The sequence below is a fragment of the Furipterus horrens genome, unplaced genomic scaffold (genome assembly GCF_987537825.1).
Source record: "Furipterus horrens unplaced genomic scaffold, mFurHor1.1.pri manual_scaffold_10, whole genome shotgun sequence".
In the NCBI taxonomy this organism is placed as follows: Eukaryota; Metazoa; Chordata; class Mammalia; order Chiroptera; family Furipteridae; genus Furipterus; species Furipterus horrens.
In genome coordinates this window covers 55,199,612-55,218,539 of record NW_028327180.1, presented here as the reverse complement: position 1 = coordinate 55,218,539, position 18,928 = coordinate 55,199,612, and the positions used below count along the sequence as shown (strand labels likewise).

General features: G+C 43.9%; 1 protein-coding gene across 1 annotated transcript in view; it reads left to right on the top strand.

Annotated features, from left to right (window-relative positions):
• Positions 1 to 1,226: 1,226 nt before the first annotated feature.
• Positions 1,227 to 18,928, top strand: part of ADRA1A (adrenoceptor alpha 1A) — an 85,853-nt gene continuing 68,151 nt past the window's right edge. The window contains 1 exon segment of the mRNA XM_090290291.1: positions 1,227 to 2,233. Within this exon segment, the coding sequence (XP_090146417.1) occupies positions 1,351 to 2,233 (883 nt within the window). The 5' untranslated portion in view covers positions 1,227 to 1,350.

The window sequence follows — 18,928 nt, the reverse complement described above, 5'->3', positions numbered from 1 at the left end:
GCGTGGCTCGGGGTTCGAGTTCTCCAGGACCTCCGGTACTGTGGATTGGAAGAGAATCCTGGACTGACCTAGGTTGCATTTAGCCCTCAGGACCCACCCGGCTTTGCTTGGGAACTCTCAGGCCGATTTGGCTAGTCGACAAACCCACGCGCTCCGCACACCCAAGTGTGAATTCCTCCGTGAGACCGTGCGCGTGTCACTGGCTCTGCGGTCCCCGGTACACAGGGGTTCCCTCTCCCCCGGGCCCTCCAGGTGACTGCAAAGCAACCTGTTAAATGGCAACAGGGTAGATCCTGCGGTTTCCGCTGGCTTAGCTCGGTGCGACACACTCGCCAGCTGAAGTAGTACCTCGAGTGCTTCGGGGATTTAAATTTCCCCACACACCATCCGGCAACCAGGAACTGCAATTCCGGCTTTATTTGCTTTGTATTTGAACCCCTCCCGCGGTTGGGCAGCGGAACGCACCAGGGCAGCTTCTCAGCCGCAGGGATATTGCGCGCGGAACCCCTCCCACAGGCCCTCTGCCGCCGCAACGCCAGCCTCTCGGGGACCACAGAGTCGGCCAGGCTCCAGGCCGGGTCCTGCGGGTGGAGTCCGGCACGACCTCGATCTCGATCCTCGGTGCGCCTGGTTTACATCCCGCCTTTCTCTTTGCGCTCTCTCAGGAAGACGCCAGCTAACAACGCTCCGCAGCCGCCACGGTCTAGGCAAACAGTTTACATCCAGGTCCCCCGCCTGTGCTCCTAGAAGCTGGATCTAGCACAAATCCATGGTGGACCAGCCACACTGTGGGTAACTGCAGGCCAGGAGCAGTGCCCAGATGTCAACCGTCCCAGTGTTCAAGAGTCGACGGCAGACTGGTACTTGCTTGTGGTTTGTGGGGGGTGGAAGGTTGGGGGTAGGGTGGAGACGGGCGCTGGATTTTTGACTTCCAAATGATATGAAGAATGCTAAATCTTCTACTCAGAACAGATCACCCAGTGCAGAAAAGAGGACTCCCGTAATTCCGGGGCTGTATTTTGCAATTTGTCTCCTAGATCTTGCCACCAAATCTCGGGTATGTAGGGAGTTGGGGTCTGGGCCAGCGCAGCGGGTGGAGGGTGTTCGCGGGCAATCGCGTGCCCCTGGCCATGTCGCCTCTAATGCCCTTCCCCCTTTGCGTGGCCTTCTGAGGGTTTCCAGGGCTGGCCAAGGTTGCTTCCCACCCTCTCGCTGTCACCCCCAGCCAATCCCAGCGGGCAAGGCTCCCCCAAGCCCAGGGCTTTTGACTCCCGGCTCCCTCGCTCCCGCCTCCGACCCCGTGAGGGGGAGGCCCTGGAGAACCCGGAGCGCGTCTGGCCGGCTGAGACCATGGTGTTTCTCTCTGGAAATGCCTCCGACAGCTCCAACTGCACTCACCCTCCGGCACCGGTGAACATTTCCAAGGCCATTTTGCTCGGGGTGATCTTGGGGAGCCTCATCATTTTCGGGGTGCTGGGGAACATTCTAGTGATCCTCTCCGTGGCCTGCCATCGGCATCTGCACTCGGTCACTCACTACTACATCGTCAATCTAGCGGTGGCTGACCTCCTGCTCACCTCCACCGTGCTGCCTTTCTCTGCTATCTTCGAGATCCTGGGCTATTGGGCCTTCGGCAGGGTCTTCTGCACCATTTGGGCGGCGCTGGACGTCCTGTGCTGCACTGCGTCCATCCTGGGGCTCTGCATCATCTCCATCGACCGCTGCATTGGTGTGAGCTACCCGCTGCGCTACCCCACCATTGTCACCCAGAAGAGGGGCCTCATGGCTCTACTCTGTGTCTGGGCTCTCTCCCTCGTCATCTCCATCGGGCCTCTGTTCGGTTGGAGACAGCCGGCCCCGGAGGACGAGACCATCTGCCAGATCACCGAGGAGCCCGGCTATGTGCTCTTCTCCGCGCTGGGGTCCTTCTATGTGCCGCTGGCCATCATCCTGGTCATGTACTGCCGGGTCTACGTGGTGGCCAAGAGGGAGAGCCGCGGCCTGAAGTACGGCCTCAAGACCGACAAGTCGGACTCGGAGCAAGTGACGCTCCGCATCCATCGGAAAAATGCCGCTGTAGGAGGCAGCGAGGTGCCCAGCGCCAGGAACAAAACGCACTTCTCCGTGAGACTCCTCAAGTTTTCCCGGGAGAAGAAAGCCGCCAAAACGCTGGGCATCGTGGTGGGCTGTTTCGTGCTCTGCTGGCTGCCCTTCTTTTTAGTGATGCCCATTGGTAAGTCTTCACCACATCCCGTCTTAGCACTTAGGATTTCACCTTCCTTCTGGTCTGCTGCCCCCATTCACAGTCAGGGTGGGCGAGAAAGGATCTGCATTTCAAACAGCAAATTCGGGAGGGCAGTCTGGAGAGGCTCCCTTGTTGGAAGCCTTTCTATGCCATTCCCTTTCTACTCCAGTCTCGTTTATTTTATGTCCTAGGGCACCTTTTCAACTACCATGAAGTGGCTTGCAAGGGATGCAGATTAATTGGTCTCTTTAATAAGAACCTCAACTTTTCTCAATGCCTTTAAGCTGGTGCTAATCTAAATACATCGGTCCTCTTGCAGTCTGAGCCTCGCCAGCACTTGTGGAATGCCACTTCCACCTCTGCTGCTAAGGACTGCAAATTCCCTTGGCCTAAAAATAAGCGCCATGCTTATTCTGAACAAATGTGTGATTTTATTATTAGATTACATTATTCCTAAGGGTGAGTTATAATGTTCTGCTTATGCTCTATATCTGTGTTAATTTTATATTCTGGATTCAGTATGGAAGAAAGTATGGCATGCCTCTGACAAGAAAATAAATGATTTTATGTCTAAATCAACTTAAGCTTTAAAGAATTCAGCATAATGTTTCTAGTAAGAAAATACTTTTCCCTTTATTTTAATAGTAACTATTAAAGCTAATATTACTCTTATCCAAAAGCATTCGGGAAGTTGCAGACGGCACAGTTTGAATATAATAGAGTAATGTTGTAAATCCAGTTTCTGCAAATGCTAAATTAGCTGTTGTAAAAATTAATAAGTTCATTAGAAGTATCAGCCAGCTGATCCACTTGGAATAGTCATTCTTTGCTGAAAGGCCTTCACAAGATCCCAAAATGGTTGTTTGCTATTTTTAGTTTGTGAGCTCAAATATAGACACACACATTGGTTATCCACTAACTCTAGCAAACAACAAATTATGATAAAAATTAATAAAAGTCTGTTTCCAGCACTTTAGAGCCAAATGTAAATGGCATGTACTTAAAAGTACTTTAATTTGCAACTCTGAATAATAGCAGCTATGATCTTTTTTGAGGGTCAGCTCTGTTTCAGACAGTTGACAAGGCTTTTTATTGCATGTGTCCTCTCAACAACTTCCAGTGTGAGGTATGCATTGTTAGCCTGAAGTCCCACTGAGGGGAAGGGATTCTTCAGGTTCTAGAACTTCATCGTCTAATGCCATGGCCACCAGCCACATGTGGCTATTAAATGTGAGTTAAAATTAATGAAAATTAATATTTAGATTCTCAGTCCCACTAGTCACATTTGTAAGTGCTCAGTAGCCACATGTGGCCAGTGGCTACTGTTTTGGATAGCAGAAATAGAGAACATTTTGTCATTGCAGTAATTTCCTTCCAACAGATGCCCTTCTGAGTCCTCTGACTCATCTTGTGTTGTGTCTGTCTATCGTTATGGCTTACTCTACTCCTGGCAGTACTTCACAGCTTTAAATTTATTTGAGTGACACTGTTTACCTGAGCCACTACCTGCTTACTGACCTTTCTGTGTCTCATCTCTTACTTCCTCCTGAAGTTTGCACGTTTATTCTTGTGTCCACTCACTCAGCAAGCATTGACTGAGCACTTGTTCTAGATGCTTAGAAGGAATAGGGGGATCAGTCCTTGCCAGTTAGATATCTGCATTCTTTTTGGGGGGGGGAGATAGATATGAACAAATAAATATATGCTCAGAATTCAGGATTGTACAGCTGAAGCTAACATAAAATACTACTGAATGTAACTATAATTGAAAAGTTAAGAAAAGAGAGAGAGCAAGAGTAGATATATTAACAAAGCAGCCTTCAGAACCAGGAAAGCCATCACGGGTTTCCAGAGGCTCCAGAGGAGAGAAGGAGGGAAGAGCAGGGGGTCACAGGGGGTTTGGGGGGCTGTGGCACTATTCTGTGTGATGATGTGATTTGGACATGCCACATCAGACATTTGTTGAAGCTCAGAGAACTACGCGACAGAGTGAACCCTAATGTCAACCATGGACTTGAATTGATAATCAGGTAACAATGCACCACACTAATGAAAGGTGTTCACAGTAAGGGACACTTAATGGGGGGGGGAGCAAAGGCATATATGTGAATTCTCTGTACTCCGGACAGCAGTAGGCCCTCTCCACCCACCCCGTGCCTGTACATGTGAGATCACTTTCTATTTCTGAGCAGTTAGGGAAAACTGTATCTTAGAACCTGCTGGCTGCCCTCCCCAGCCCAACTGATCTGCCCTGGTTGCTAGGTATCTGTTTACCTTAGAGACGAAGCACCTCAAGGGTTTTGAGTGGTCAGTTGTGGCCCACAGGTCACTGGAACTTGGAGACAGAGCTGTGAGTTTGACCAGCCACGGAGGGCTTGCTGTGTGCCCCTGCATCCACCATTCAGCACCTATACAGGGCTCTGCTAGTGTTGCTGAAAGCTTGAAACGTGTCCCGGGGCTCCGTGTGTTTCCCTGGGAGATCTGGGTATGTGCATGGTGGTGTCTCTGCTAGTAAAGAGATGACACAATTTAAGAATGGGAAGGTGCTAGCTAAAAGGTGTTCTGCTGGCAATGAAGTCTGTGGAAGATGTAGAAAGAATATTGAACCAGTGATACATGCTGCGGACTCCCTCAAGCTGCCTGGCGTGAAGGCCAGTTGGCCCACATTGCAGACCTCATGCTTGCTAGCACTGAATACAAATCTGAGCATGCATTTCTGCAAATGGAACCAAAGGCTGGTCTCCTAAACCTCACCAGCTGACTGATGAAAGCCCACCTCAGAAGCAGCAGAGATTGTTGGAGAGCAACTTCAAGAGAAATAACAAATGATTTCAAGGGAAACATTTGTTTTTCAGAAACAACTGTTCCACCAAGAAGTTATGAGATGGAGGCAGGGAGTCCAGGAAAAGGAGCAGGAGAAAAACAGGCTGGAGCAGTCAACCACGAAGGAGCAGGTCCTGGAAGATAAAGTCAGCCAATTACTATCAGTGGCTGAAAGAGGGCTACAGACCATCCCTGTGCCTGATCTCCTTCAGGATCACTTAGGTCATGTGACAAGGCAGGTCAAACAGAACAGGGAAACAGAAAACAGCAATCACCCCATTCTTCGGTCACAGGTGTTTCTGATGATGCGACTTTAATGTGTCCTTTCAAAGTCCTGTAGAGGAACATCAGGAAATAGCCAGACAATTGTGGGAAGAATAGCCAATGCATGAAGATCTCACAGGACAGATAACCCATCTCCAATTCAAAGAAACATCTTTGCAGCGTGAAAATGCAAACCTAGAAAGTGAGATTCAGCAGCTGAAGCTGAAGCATCACATTCTGCCTGAATCACATGAAGCTCACTTAATGCAACTTCAGAAGAAACTGAGATAGAAACGAGCTGCTTAGAAACAGAGAAGAAACTTGTCCACATGTGTAGAAACATAGACTCCACATACAGATTTGCAATCTCTACAGGAAGATGACCAAAGACCTGAGCAAGAAAACAGAGAGAAGCACTTCATATTATGGAATGGAGACTGTCCTCCATGTGAAAGGGCTCACACATCCCTATGGATGGAGGGAAAGAAAGACAATAATCACAACAGGCAAAATGCTGGCCAAGGTCGAGTCCCAGTTCCAGCTATTCCCAAGTGGCCCTTTTGCTCCTGCTGCTCCACCCACAGCCCACAGAGGCCCAGAAGTGTCAGGGGATCCGATGGATCATGAGTGCCCCCAGAAAGGAGGAGGGTCATGAAGTAAGAGTGCCAGAATCCACGGTCACCTACAGGTTTGACTCAGTTTCCACAGTAGCAGGGTCCTGAACACTCGTAATCACTCAGAACATCTGTATTGTTTTCTCTTTAAAGTAATTTTGATTGATTTCTTTTTTGTTTAGCTAATGTTATTTAACTGATGCTACACTTCCTCTTATTCAAATAGATATAGTATTATAATTTTAAGTTAGTATTTTAAAATGACCATTAAAAATTAAAAAATCATTTTATATAAAAAAGAATTTAGGATTAATTAGCACTATTTAAAAGTCAACAGAATAAGAAGCTAGAGAATAGCAGGACAATGGGGGGTGGGGGTCAGGAGAGTCCTCTGAAGAAGTGATGTCTGAGCACACATCTGGCTGAAGTGAGGAGCAGGCCTTGCAAAGTCTGAGAGGAAGAGCTCTCTGGGCAGAGAGGGAAGAGCCCGTGCAGAAATAGGAAAGAACCTGTCCTGTTCAAGGCAGGGCAAGAAGCCAGTGTGGTGAATTACAGAGAATGGGATGGAAGACAAGTTCAAAAAGAGGCTGGGGAGATAGATAAGGCCGAAGTAATGTGGATTTGTGAGGCCAAAGGAGCATTTGCATATCATTCTAGCTGTGATTGGGAAGCCATTTAATATGAGGGTTTTTAGCAGGTGAGTGTCCAGTCTTATGATTTGAAAAGATCATTCAGGTTGCTGGGTGGAGAGTGGGCTGTTTGGGGTGAGTGGGAGCAGAGGGACCAGTGAGGAGGTTGCTGAAGAAGTCCTCCACTCAGGCAGAGGTGTTGAGAAGTGATTACATTCAGCTCTCATTTCAAAGGACATAGAGACATGAGAAAAAGAGAGAAATTAAAGCTAACTTCCAGGTCTGGGGCCTAAATAACTGGGTAAATAGTGCATTTTATTGAGATTGAGGCAGCTAGAGAATGACAGGGTTGCAAGGGGCCAGCAGGGGAGCAAAGAATGAGTGTTGGGGAGAAGGCCCATTCGACGTGTAAGTTGCGATGCCTAGCAGGTAGTTCGATGTATGAATTGAAGCTAAGAGGGGAAGCTGGGCTTTGTATAAACTTAGGACACGTTGATATATTTAAAGCCACAGAAATGGAAGGATCTACAAGAGAGAAAGTGTGGAGAGGAAAGAGAGGTAAGGGTGAGAGCCATGGGGCATTCTGATAGTTGAGGGCTGGGAAAAGAAGCAGAACCAATCAGCAGAAGAAAGTGAGCAGAAGTGGTCAGGGAGGAAACTGTGATATCCCTCAAGGTGAAAGGAAATGTTTCAAGAAGACTAGAATGATAAATGGTGTCCCAAGCAGCTGCCAAGTCAAGTCAGAGGAGGACAGGGAATCAACACCGAAGTTGGCCAAGTGGAGGTCCATGCAGACATAGAGAGGTCCTTGGCAGACAACCGCCTCGGTGGAGCGATGGAAACAAAGCATGCTGTGTGGTTTTGAGTGAGGGTGGGAAATGAAGAAGTGGGAACAGCGAAACAGACAACTCTTCGGAAAGGTTTTATTAGACAGTGGAGCTGGGGCATAGAGTGTAGCTGGAAGGATCTAGGGAGAATTTTCAAAGGTGAGAGACAGGACACCACCACGTATCTATTCTGATAGGAGTGATTGAATAGAGAGATTTGGTGCCAAATGCAGGGTTGGGAAGGGATGAGAAAACAGTAGGTTGGGAGAGATCTCTTTGGAGTACATGAAATATATAGAAAGATCATCAGCTAAGAGTGAGGAAGGAATAGGAAATGATGGTCATTTGAGGAGCCAAAGAAGATGTGAAATAGTAATCTTTGAGGTTAGAGAATGAACAGATTATGGGAATTTAGTGGCATCACCAGAAAGTCCTGAGGAGTCCCGTTTGAGGCTTGGGATCATAAATTTAAAGCCCCTTCGAGAAGGCTATAGGTTGCTCTGTAACAGCTAAGAGGCTGGGGATTATAGGGACTATTGCTGATGACTGACCACACCGAGGGGCCACAGTGAAGGGCCTGTGGTGGTGGCTGAGCAGTCTCCAGGGAAATGAGTTCCGTGGGCTAGGCCTGGGGTCCCCCAGGGGAAGCGGGACTTGGTCCAATCAGAGCCTCCCTCTTGGATCCGCTGGCTTGGGAGTCAGTATTGTTGAGGTGAAGAGGCTGTGGTGGGAGGGAATTGTAGCCAGAGAGGTGCACCTGAGATCTCTGGGCTTCCTCCAAACCCCACTACTGTGGTGTGATAGGAAGAAAACTGGACATTTGTAGTCAGGAGCATTCAACCAGGCTGCTCAGTGGGAGAGTCTAAACCTACCGACTCCGTGGTGCAATTTCCTCTTGACACCAAATGAGTTTAGACTATATCTTCCAGGGTTTATTGACTGTATAATAAGTAGCAGGTGCTGAGTTAAACAGAATAAAAAGATAGATAAAGCACATTCCTGGGCCCCACAGGCCTCACAATCTAGTTAAGGAGACAAATTAGGAACAAATATCACAAGTTTGTGAGATTGGTCCCCAAAGTGATATTACCAGGGCTGAGAAATAGAACAGTTAACTGTGTCTGAAGGTCACTGTGGAAGCTTCTAGAAACATCACTGTTGACTAAGCAGGAATTTGAAGGCTGACTACCTCTGCTGGGCCACCAATGAGATGCTATTGGTTTTTAGGATATTTTTCATACAAAATGTGAACAGAAGAATAAATACATCATTATATTATACACAAGGGACATGAGGTCTTAAATACAAGTAATCTCTTGGGAAGAAGAGGTTATCGGTCTGTGCTAGGCTGCCAGGCAACAGTGAGCTTAGAAACTAAAACCGGGGCATAGATGAACGTGATACAGAAAGCTGAAGCACCCCTGTGGTGGGACCCAGCCCAAGGTAATGGGGTGAGTAAGTACTCTGCTTCCTCGCCGGAGGTCAAAGCTCACTCCTCTGCGCTGTGGAAGACTCTGTCTCTGCACTGACCCCACATCACCCCCGCCCCCCATCACATCCCTCTCCCCCCAAGCTCCTCCTCTCCAGAGCTACATCAGTTGTTGGGCTGAATAGTGTGATTACAGGTAGGAATCTGATTTGTCTGTACTGAAGTCTAAGTGTTGCGAGTCTTGTTTTCTTTTTTGCATCCTAAGTGTTTGGCTGAAATTCAGAAACCCTTCACAGGAGGGGAATTATGTTTGAGGTTGCTATCATTCGTTTATTCCTTGGAGTGAATGTTTTTTGAAAAGCAAGCTTTGATCATGGAGATGAACAGAGAGAATATGAATATTAGAGAATTGTGTGGAAATAAAAAAAGAGGGGTGGGCAGCAATGGTGAGCAGGGAGAATGTTTTATAATGGGACATTTGGTGGAAGGCAGAGCTGGCAAGGGGCTTATCAGGTGGAAGCAGTGAGACAGCAAATGATTCCTTTAATCAGCAAATTTTACTGAGCATCTATTTTGTGCCAGGCAGCTGGAGAATCACTGGAGATAAAAACCAGCAAATCTCTGCCCAAATGGAGCTGAAAATCTGCACAGTGAAATACACAGAACCATATCAGACGGTGACAAGTGAAAAACATCAAGGAAAAGGGGCAAGTGCATATAATGACATCTAAATGATATAGAAGGACTCTGACTCTTGTAGCTGTTGAGGTAGCCAGAGATTGTGTTGATTGGCTGTAGGTACAAAGGGATCAGGCCCCTGATTCTTATGAAAAAGGTTGGTCTCTTAGACATAATGGTGTAGAGAGGATCTGAAAGCCATTAACATTTTAACATAAGAGACCAGCTTCTTAGTTACTCTTGCTGCACCACAAACTATTCCAAAACATAGTGGCTTAAAGCAACACCCTTTTATGGCTGGTGATTCTGTGGGTAGGGGATGAGTTGAGGCCCAGCTTGTCCAGGTGTCAGGGCTGGCTGTCAGAATTGGCGACCTCTCTTGCTCCAGTGGTCTGACTAGCTTTCTTACAAGGTGGTGGTTCTCTTGAAGAGTCAGGGCAGATGCTGCCAGGCTTCTGAAGAGCCGGACACAGACCTGGCCCAGTGTCACTACTTCCTCATTCTGCGCTGTAAGCAAGTCATAAAGCCAGCAAGTCAGTAGGTTCAAGGAAATAGACTCATCTGCTAATGGGTGGGCAACAGGGAGGTGCATAGAGGTATGGGGGGGTTTGCTGTGCTCATCTTGCTCCCCATCTACCTCTCAAGCGTATCAAAGAACAATTTTCTTTCATCCACCTGTTATTTATTAAGAACTTCCCATGTGCTGGGCTTTATGCAATGCACAGAGTAAAACCAGTTGGAGTCCTTGCCTTCCTGCAGACTTCTCATCTCCCTGGGGAGACAGACATTAATTAGATAAGGACACAAGAAATCCCAAGCTACAGACAGTGAAGAGGATGTTGGTGGAGCCTTGAAAACCTCTGCTGTGGATAAGCCAGACCCTGGGCAGGGTGGCAGAAAAGGCTGGCATGGGGAAGGGCTTGACCGCTGAGCTGTAGAATACAGAGGTATTCAGTGGCTAGAAGGGGGAAGGAGGGAACAGAGGGACAAAGACTCTGACCTGGCCTGCCTGATATTCATGAGGCTTTTCCAGAAGGCCGGTGTGGCCAGAGCTGAAAGGCTAAGAGATACTGGTGTCCACTGAAGCTGGAGAGAGGGTCCTGCCCAAATAAGCCTTCAGAGCCATTCGAGGAGTTTTTGTTCCCTGAAGATGACGAGGAACAGGGATGACATGATCAAGTGTATATTTCAAAAAAATAAATAAATAAATAAAAGGCTTAGTGAAAAGAAAGCTGTGGCTAGACCAGCTGGGAGACCTTTACACAGGACAGGCGAGAGATTCTGCCAAGATAATCCCTCTCATATGCCATTGGAAATATGTATTTCCATGAGCTGCCACTGAGCTCTGGAATGCCACTTTTGTCATTGCCTCCAGAACACATTGATGAGAAGACCTTTTGCTGATCATAAATAGTATTACCAGACTTGGCTTTGAATTAATAGTGGCTCTTTCCACAAGACAAATCTGTCAATGAAGATTTACTAGTACACACACAGCAGGCCTAATGCCCTTACTTTGAAGGAGACAACACGGAGTGATTGAGGCATTGTTGTGCTTTGTTACTTCATGGTTTCAGGTTTGGATTTGAGGACATTTTTCTTAGGCCTTTCCTTGTCTAGCAGGTTTGCTGTCCTTTAGCACTGCCATTTGGTTTGCATAATCTTCCCTTTATATTTTATTAGTTATTTATATTTCAACTTTGGGGATATGAAATTGCTTTTCTGTGCTTTTTGGCCACATTTTATAAAGTTTTTTTTTCTATTTGTAAGCTCATTTTGTACATTGAAGATATTAATCATTCCTTATTGTATATACTGGGTTGCCAGTTTTCTCATGCTGTATTCGGATACGCTAAGGAAAATGTAGCTTTTTTATTTTCCAAAAACCAATGTCATCTTTTCCATGAAATTCCACGGAAACACACACACACACACACACACACACTTTACTTAAATCCAAGAAGCTCAATCAGATCCTGTCATGTAAACCTCTCTTGAGTAACTCAACCTTTCAGATTTGCCTGCTGAGCTGTTGGCCAGGCCCAGGGGTTCACTGCTTCACGGCAGTGGCAGAAGGTGGGGACTGGGGGCAGGGGAATGAGACAGAAATTGGGGCCCTCAGCTGACCTTCATTGTAATTTTTAGTGCCCTGAGCTGAGGAGTTTGGTTTAGTGTAGTGACTGGTCCCCAGGTGCTAATCCACACTGAGTCCACGTTTGTCTGTGACTCCTTTGTTTCCTCGCTGGTGCCTCCTGCTCTGTGGCCCTTGGCCAGGGAATCGCTTTGTCGCTCCATCCCCCATGGTCACCTTTCACAAACTCCTGAGCCAAATCCTCATCAACAGTTCATCTCTGCCTCAAGGGCGTGGAGAGCCCTGGGGGCGCTCCCACGCCATGCCACCCCACACCCACAGACAAGCTGCCCAGGCCTGCTCTCTGCTGGCCACACTGGCTGCTGCTGTAATAAATGCAGGACCCTTTGGCGCCATCTCGCAGAATGGACAGTGGGAAGAGTAACTCCGCTCCCACCTTTAGCTTCTTAAATGCTCTCACCTGGGCAGGGTAGATGTCCCTTCCTCTGGCTAACTGGGACTCTCCTCTGAATTGTATCTTCCTCAACCTCTTCCTCCTCTGCCTCATTCCACCTTCTATGGAATTGCACAGGCAAATGGATTACAGGCCGAATGATAGACTCACTAAAATGTGAATAAAGATGAAGAGTATTTAACAATAGTATAATCCTTATACATCTTTAGCAACTATTTCTCCCATTGGGTTTTTTTTTTCATTGTATTGTTTTTATGGCTTTTACCAATATATGGACTTTAAAAATTTTCACATAGTCACATATTTTAATACTTTTTCATGGAGCATGGCTTCCTAGGGATTCTTGGAGAGATCTTCCATGATGTAAGTTAGATAATTTCTGTTTTCTCCTAGTTCTTTTAGAGCTTCATTTGTAGTCTACCTCAAATTTATTTTTATGTGTTGGTAGATTATATCTACCTATATTTATTTTGAAACTGAATGATCTATTTTTTCCACCTTATTTGGAAAGAATAGATTACATTAGAATCTTGACTCTATTTGGGGACTTCCACTTCTGTCCCAGTTATCTGTCTCTCTGCTCTAGCGTTGGTGTCCCATTATTTTAATTACTGTGGTTTCATAATACATTTGAATAGTTTCTGATTTAAGTCCCCTGGATGAATATTCTTCTTCAAAGTTTTCTTGTCTGTCGTTGCACATTAATTCTTCCAGGAAAATTCTGAACTCATTGTTAAGTTGTACCTGCCCCCACCAACACCACATACACACATACGTCCCTGTCACATGTTAATCATCATGTTTTAGAATGTGTAGATTAATTTGAAAAGTGACACTTTTATCATGCTGAGACCTCCTGTTATGAAGTATGAAATGTCTCTTTGCTTTTCAAACTACCTTTGAAGTATTTTTTATACCTTAATCACATTTACTAATGTGTGCTGAAAACTAATTACAACAATGAAATTGGGAAATGCTCTTGGGTATTTTGACATTAGATATGACACTGTTGCTTTTAGATCAATACACATCCTCATATCAAGAAAATATTTTTCTATAGTTTATAGGATAATTTAATTAAAAATATTTTTTTGTTTTATCAAATACTGCTTTTTATATCAATTAATATTAAGCTTTTTGTTGACATTGACTTGATAAGTATGATTTTATAATATTGTATACAGTATTATTGAATAAAATTCTATCTGATGAGTAGCATTATTCCTTTTTATGTTACTGCATTATACTAGATATGTTATTTCTGGCTTGCATCTATATTTCCATGTAAAATTACTTAACTTTATTGTATTATGCTGTCTTTGTCACATTTTGGTATCGAGTTTATTTTAATTTTATAAAGTGAACTGTGACACTTTTAAATTTTTTTCTATGATCTGGAACAGTTTAAATAGCATAAGAATTATGTGTTCCTTACAGTTTGAAAGAACTTGCCCATAAAACATTTGGGCATAGCTCCTTTTATGGATGCAATTTTTGGAGACTGGTTTCTATTTCTTCCATGGATAACGGACTATTCTGATTGCCTGATTTGATAATCTTTGTTCCCTTATTTTCCATTTTCCTTTTCATTGAGATTTAACATTTTAGCATAGAATTCTACATGAAACTCTGTAATATTTTCTTTCTTCTCTATCTTTCTCATTTTGTACATCATTACTTGTGTTTTCTTTCTTTTTGGCTTCACTGAGTTGTCCTGAAAGGGTGTCCATTTTATTAGTTTTTTCAAAGAACCCATGTCCTGGATTGATTAGTCATTTTCATCTGCTTTCTAGTGCACTAATTTAATCTCTGGAATTTTGGTGAGGGAGATTATATTTTGTTTGTTTAAATTAGCTTGAGCAGACTATTTGGTTCATGTATTCTAATTCTTCCCTGTCTAAGATTACTAATAATCCCCCCTGTCCATGCCTCTCTTAGCAAACTGGTTCCTTCCCTTTCTATTTTCCTAGGTAGTCCTTCCTCTCATCCAGCCAACCTGTGTTTCCACTGTGAATATCTCCTTTGTTTGTTTGTAGGACAGGAGAAAATTTATTATTTTAGTGATGTTTGTTATTTTGAAAATAATTGGTATTTTTACCCCCTGCCCCCATTTAAAAAATTAATTTCAAATTTACTGCATTATGGTCAGAGAATGTGGAATTTATTGAGCTTTTTATTTATGACTAATATATTATCAATAATGAGCATATTTAATATAGATAATGTTTAATTGCTATATGTTAACTGAACTTTAATAGTGATGTTTTTAAGATCTTCTTTTTCCATTATTCTTTATCTTTTATCGATCATCTAGGATGGTATTGTGAATTTTCCCAGTGCTACTGGAAATTACTCTTCCATTATTTCTTATCATTTTAACAGGTTTTGCTTTATATATGTTCATCCTGTTGTTGGATACTTAAAATACTGAGTTAACAATATCTTCATTTGAACTTTTTTGTTTTATTTATTTTTCCTTATAGTACATTTTAAAAATGTAATATTGTAATTGCTAATATATTTTGTTTGCATTTGCCAACATACCTTTGCTCATATTTTTATATATACTAGCTGTGTATGTCACGTCAATTGGAATTCTCACAGTCTGTGTGTCTAATCTGGTTAGTTGTCTCTTAATAAGAATTTAAGTAATTTCCACTGGTTGTAACAGATGTATTTGGTTTGACTTTTGTCTTCTTGTTTTATGCTTTCTGGATTTTTGCTTCCTTCATTTTCTCTTTGTCTCTTGCAAAATGGACCATTTTTTTCTTTGCCTTTTAATTCTGCAATGTTTTAGAAAGGTTGTCTTCTATTTTTAATTCTACTAGAAGATTCCTTCGAGCTTTTCAAAAGCATTTTTTTTTAACCTTTGTTTCTCTCTTACCATTAGCCTTCTTACCACCCACCCACCTTTGCCCATGTAAGGAAAGAAGTTTAGCACTTTTATTTTCTCTCCTCCCTGAAACTTACAGCTTTTGGTTAACAACATTTTGCATTTTAAATCTAGATTATTTCTATTCAATGTTTATATTACCTATTCTGATGTTTTTATCTTTCTATAACTTAGTTTAGCATAATACTAATTGCCCCTCTTATTACATGCTGTGATTTAGTCACTCATGAGCTCTGGATTCCACTTTATCTCTCATGTGGAACTGGGACTAGCAAACTGTGCCGTGTTTTTTAAGCAAAGTTATTAATTAATTAATTAATTAATAAAAGGATTTTATTTATATATTTTTAGAGAGAGGGGAAGGAATGGAGAAAGAAAGGGAGAGAAACATCAATGTGTGTTGCCTCTCATGCGCCCCCAACTGGGGACCTGGCCCACAACCCAGGCATGCGCCCTGACTGGGAATCGAACCAGCGACCCTTTGGTTCACAGGCTGGCACTCAATCCACTGATTCACACCAGCCAGGGCTTTAAGTAAAGTTTTATTGACACACAGCCATGCCTATTTGCGTATAGGTCATCCACAACGGACTCCATGCTGCAGTGGCAGAGTTGAGTAATTGCTACAGAGACTGAATCAAGGTTTAAAATATTTAGTATTAAAGAAGTTACTATATAACGCCAAATAAAACTTTACCAATAAAGACATAAGCAAAACACATTTTCTAAGCCCTTACATGCCTGAACCTAAACAAATGAAAGACAACTTCTCTGAGCATAGAAGTCAAGTTGCTTTTTTTTTTTAATTTTAAAATACTGTTGTTGTTATGCCTTTGTCTCTCCCTATTTTACACTTTATAAATGACCTTAAGTCAACTTGGTTATTGTTTTTTTGTCAAACATTCTTTTTATTTATGTATTTATTTTCTAGCCAAGATGCTTACAGAATTTTTTCCCCAATCAAATTTTAAACTATCTCCTGGAGTCCTGGCCAGTGTGGCTCAGTTGGCTGGAGTGTCTTTGTGCACACCAAAAAGTTGCAGGTTTGATTCCGGGTCAGGGCACATACCTGGGTTTTGGGTTCCATCCCTGGCCGAGGTGCGTATGGGAGACAACTGATCGATGTTTCTCTCTCTTTCTCTCTCCCTAAATACATCCTTGGGTGAGGATTTAAAAAAAAAAAATGTCTCCTGGAAGTTTCTGGTTTGGGAGATTATGTTTTCATAGCTATTTCCTGGAACCCAGTGTGCATTTTTAGCACCTAGTCCACTGGTAGTCCTTCTGCACAATCGCTTCCTCTGCTTCACGCTTCCTCCTGGACTTCACACTAGCTAACTTTTGAATCTCCTATACCTGCTTGTGTTTTTTTTGTTTGCTTTTTTTCTTATATTAACCATCGTTCCCCTATTTCCTTCTGACTTCCATTTGACTTTGTCGTTTGTGTTGTACGTATTTTACCTAGTTAGCTTTAGTAATATGCAATATTCTTCACAGTCCATCCACACCATTGCGTTTCAATGGCACATTGTTCCATCTTAATTATTGCCAACACTCCTTTTATAAACCCAATAGCTCCTTAAGTCTCATTTCAATACAACTTAGAGAATTTCTTTCATATCACTCTTCCAAAGATGGCCTTTGCTCTGAGTCCTCAGATTGATACCCTTTACTGAATAGCTGAATCTTTTCATGTGAACAATAATTCTCTTTTTGTTCAATCATGTAGAGGATGACCTAAGTTATAAAATTTTTAATGGGCTCTGTTTGGAACTGGATAGGTCCCTGTCCAAATCTTTCAGACTCAGATTAAGGGGAGAAGAAAATAATTAGCATTATAGTTTAAATTTGCCAGAGTACAGATGTATTTATCCATAAGGAGCAAAGAAGGAGGTGGAAGGAAAGGTTTCACTTTCATAAGGTGGAGTTTGTTCTGTTTGCTTGGCACAGTGGGAGCAGTGGCCTCTCCTCTGGGTGGCATGACTGTCCCCCTGCCTCTGCCCCCAGGATCCTTGCCTAGAACAACCTCTCTTTACCCATTGACTGACCTTGCCTGGGAAAACCAAGGGGCTTCCCATGCCAGGCAGACCTCAGCACTGGTCTTCTTCTCAAATCCTTGAGTAGAGCTGAGACTTGTCTTTGAAAACCTACCCCTGAGGCTGCCTGTGACCCCAGCGGCTGTTACTCCAGGCCCCTGGGGGTGTCACTGGGCAGTAGTGGGGAGCCATATTACCTTTGGTCCTTGTTCTTGAGGTAAACTAGGACTTATTTGCCCTTCATTCAGGCTGGTCATGACCAAGTTTCAGAAATTTCTGAGGTTCTGGCTTATGACTGTCCTTCCCTGGTGTTTTTAGCCATCATGTAAAATTTCACCCATCTCTATTCTTTTTGATTTATTAAGAATTTAGAAAGGGGGTGAGGAAGTTCAGCTTGATCTAGAAGTCATTGCCTCAGCTTGGTCACCTTTTCACATTGATACCAAGGTGTGAAGCAAAAATGAGAATAATCTGAATGTGACCATCTCCTTTGGTGCTGTGGCAGTTTGTGGTTCAAGACAAAGCAGTGAGAGGAAGAGACCCGTAGGGTCGGATGTCATCAAAGTCCCCACATACATTGTTCAGCAAGCTGAGCCTCCTCTTGTGGAACAAAAAGATCAGATGAAATCTTGTCAAGGTTTAGTAAGTCTCTTTCCAGGAAAAAGACATGAATTGGTTTATACATCTGTTGTGACAGGCATTTGTTCAGCTCAAGGTGTTATAACAGAACCCCACAGACTGGGTGTCTTAGAGTTTGAGATAAGGGCGCAGTATGGTCAGCTTCTGGTGAAGGCCTGCCTCCTGGCTCACAGATGGCCGGCTTCTTGCTGTATCTTCACATGGTAGAGAGAGAGCAGATTCTGGTCCTTCCTCTCCTTATAAGGGCACCAACCCTATTATGGAGACTGCACCCTCATGACCTCACCTAACACTAATTATCGCCCAAAACCCCACCTCCACAGACCATCACATGGAGGGGTGGGGTGGTCAGGGCTTCAACATCTGCATTTTGGGGGAACACAAACACTTCGTGCATAGCCGTGGTATGTGCACGCCACTCATTGCCTTGAACTGAATTCCCAGAACAGGCATGTAAGGTAGAAGCTGCAGTGCTCCTGCAGAGAAGCACAAACTGGGGCACAACAGAGATGAAGTCACATCTTGCTGAAGCTACTTGGCCACCTTTCTTGGAACAGAGGATAGGGATCTGGCTATGAGTTAAAAGTCCTGGCTTCTGACTCCTCATCTGTAGAGAACAGGGCTTGCATGAGTCCAGTGGCTTTCAAACTTCTCAGCTTCAGAACTCCTTGTTCAAATAAAATTCTACCCAGAAGCCCAAGGTATAAAACTGATAGCAGCGGCTTTGTACCAGTCGAAGCAGTCAGGGGACCCCAGGTCCATGACACTCAGTTGTTGCCTTCCTGCCAGCAGTGCGGCAGTGCCACTGAGGGATCTGGAATGGAGGCTGCTGTCTGAGCTGGTGGTATCTGATTCCAGACTCATTCAATGGTATCTGGAGAAGTTCTGGAATGAATTGGGCATGCATTTCCAAAGGCAAGGGGAACGTTGACAAAGGGCTTATTAGCTGTCGTTTTTCTGCAATGCTAGAACAGTGGTAGTTTTTGCCCAAAAAGAGTTTGAGAAGGGAGCATTGCACTGTTCCCCCACTTCATGTACCCATATTTAGCTTATTGCCAGGGCATTAAGTTGCCAGTGAGAAACCTACTGCTTACAAGTTGATAGTGTAGTTTGATCCATTATAATGACAAATGTTTTTGAAATTTACCTGCAATCTGTCATGTGTTTTTTTAAATGATTTTGCTGCCATTAGGAAATAACTAAAGGACAATCTCAGAAATTGATTTTTTAAAAGGAAATTCTAGGAGAAAATGAAATCCCAGAAGAACAAACTACTCCTAAGGAGGTCATAACAGGAGTTCTCAACCA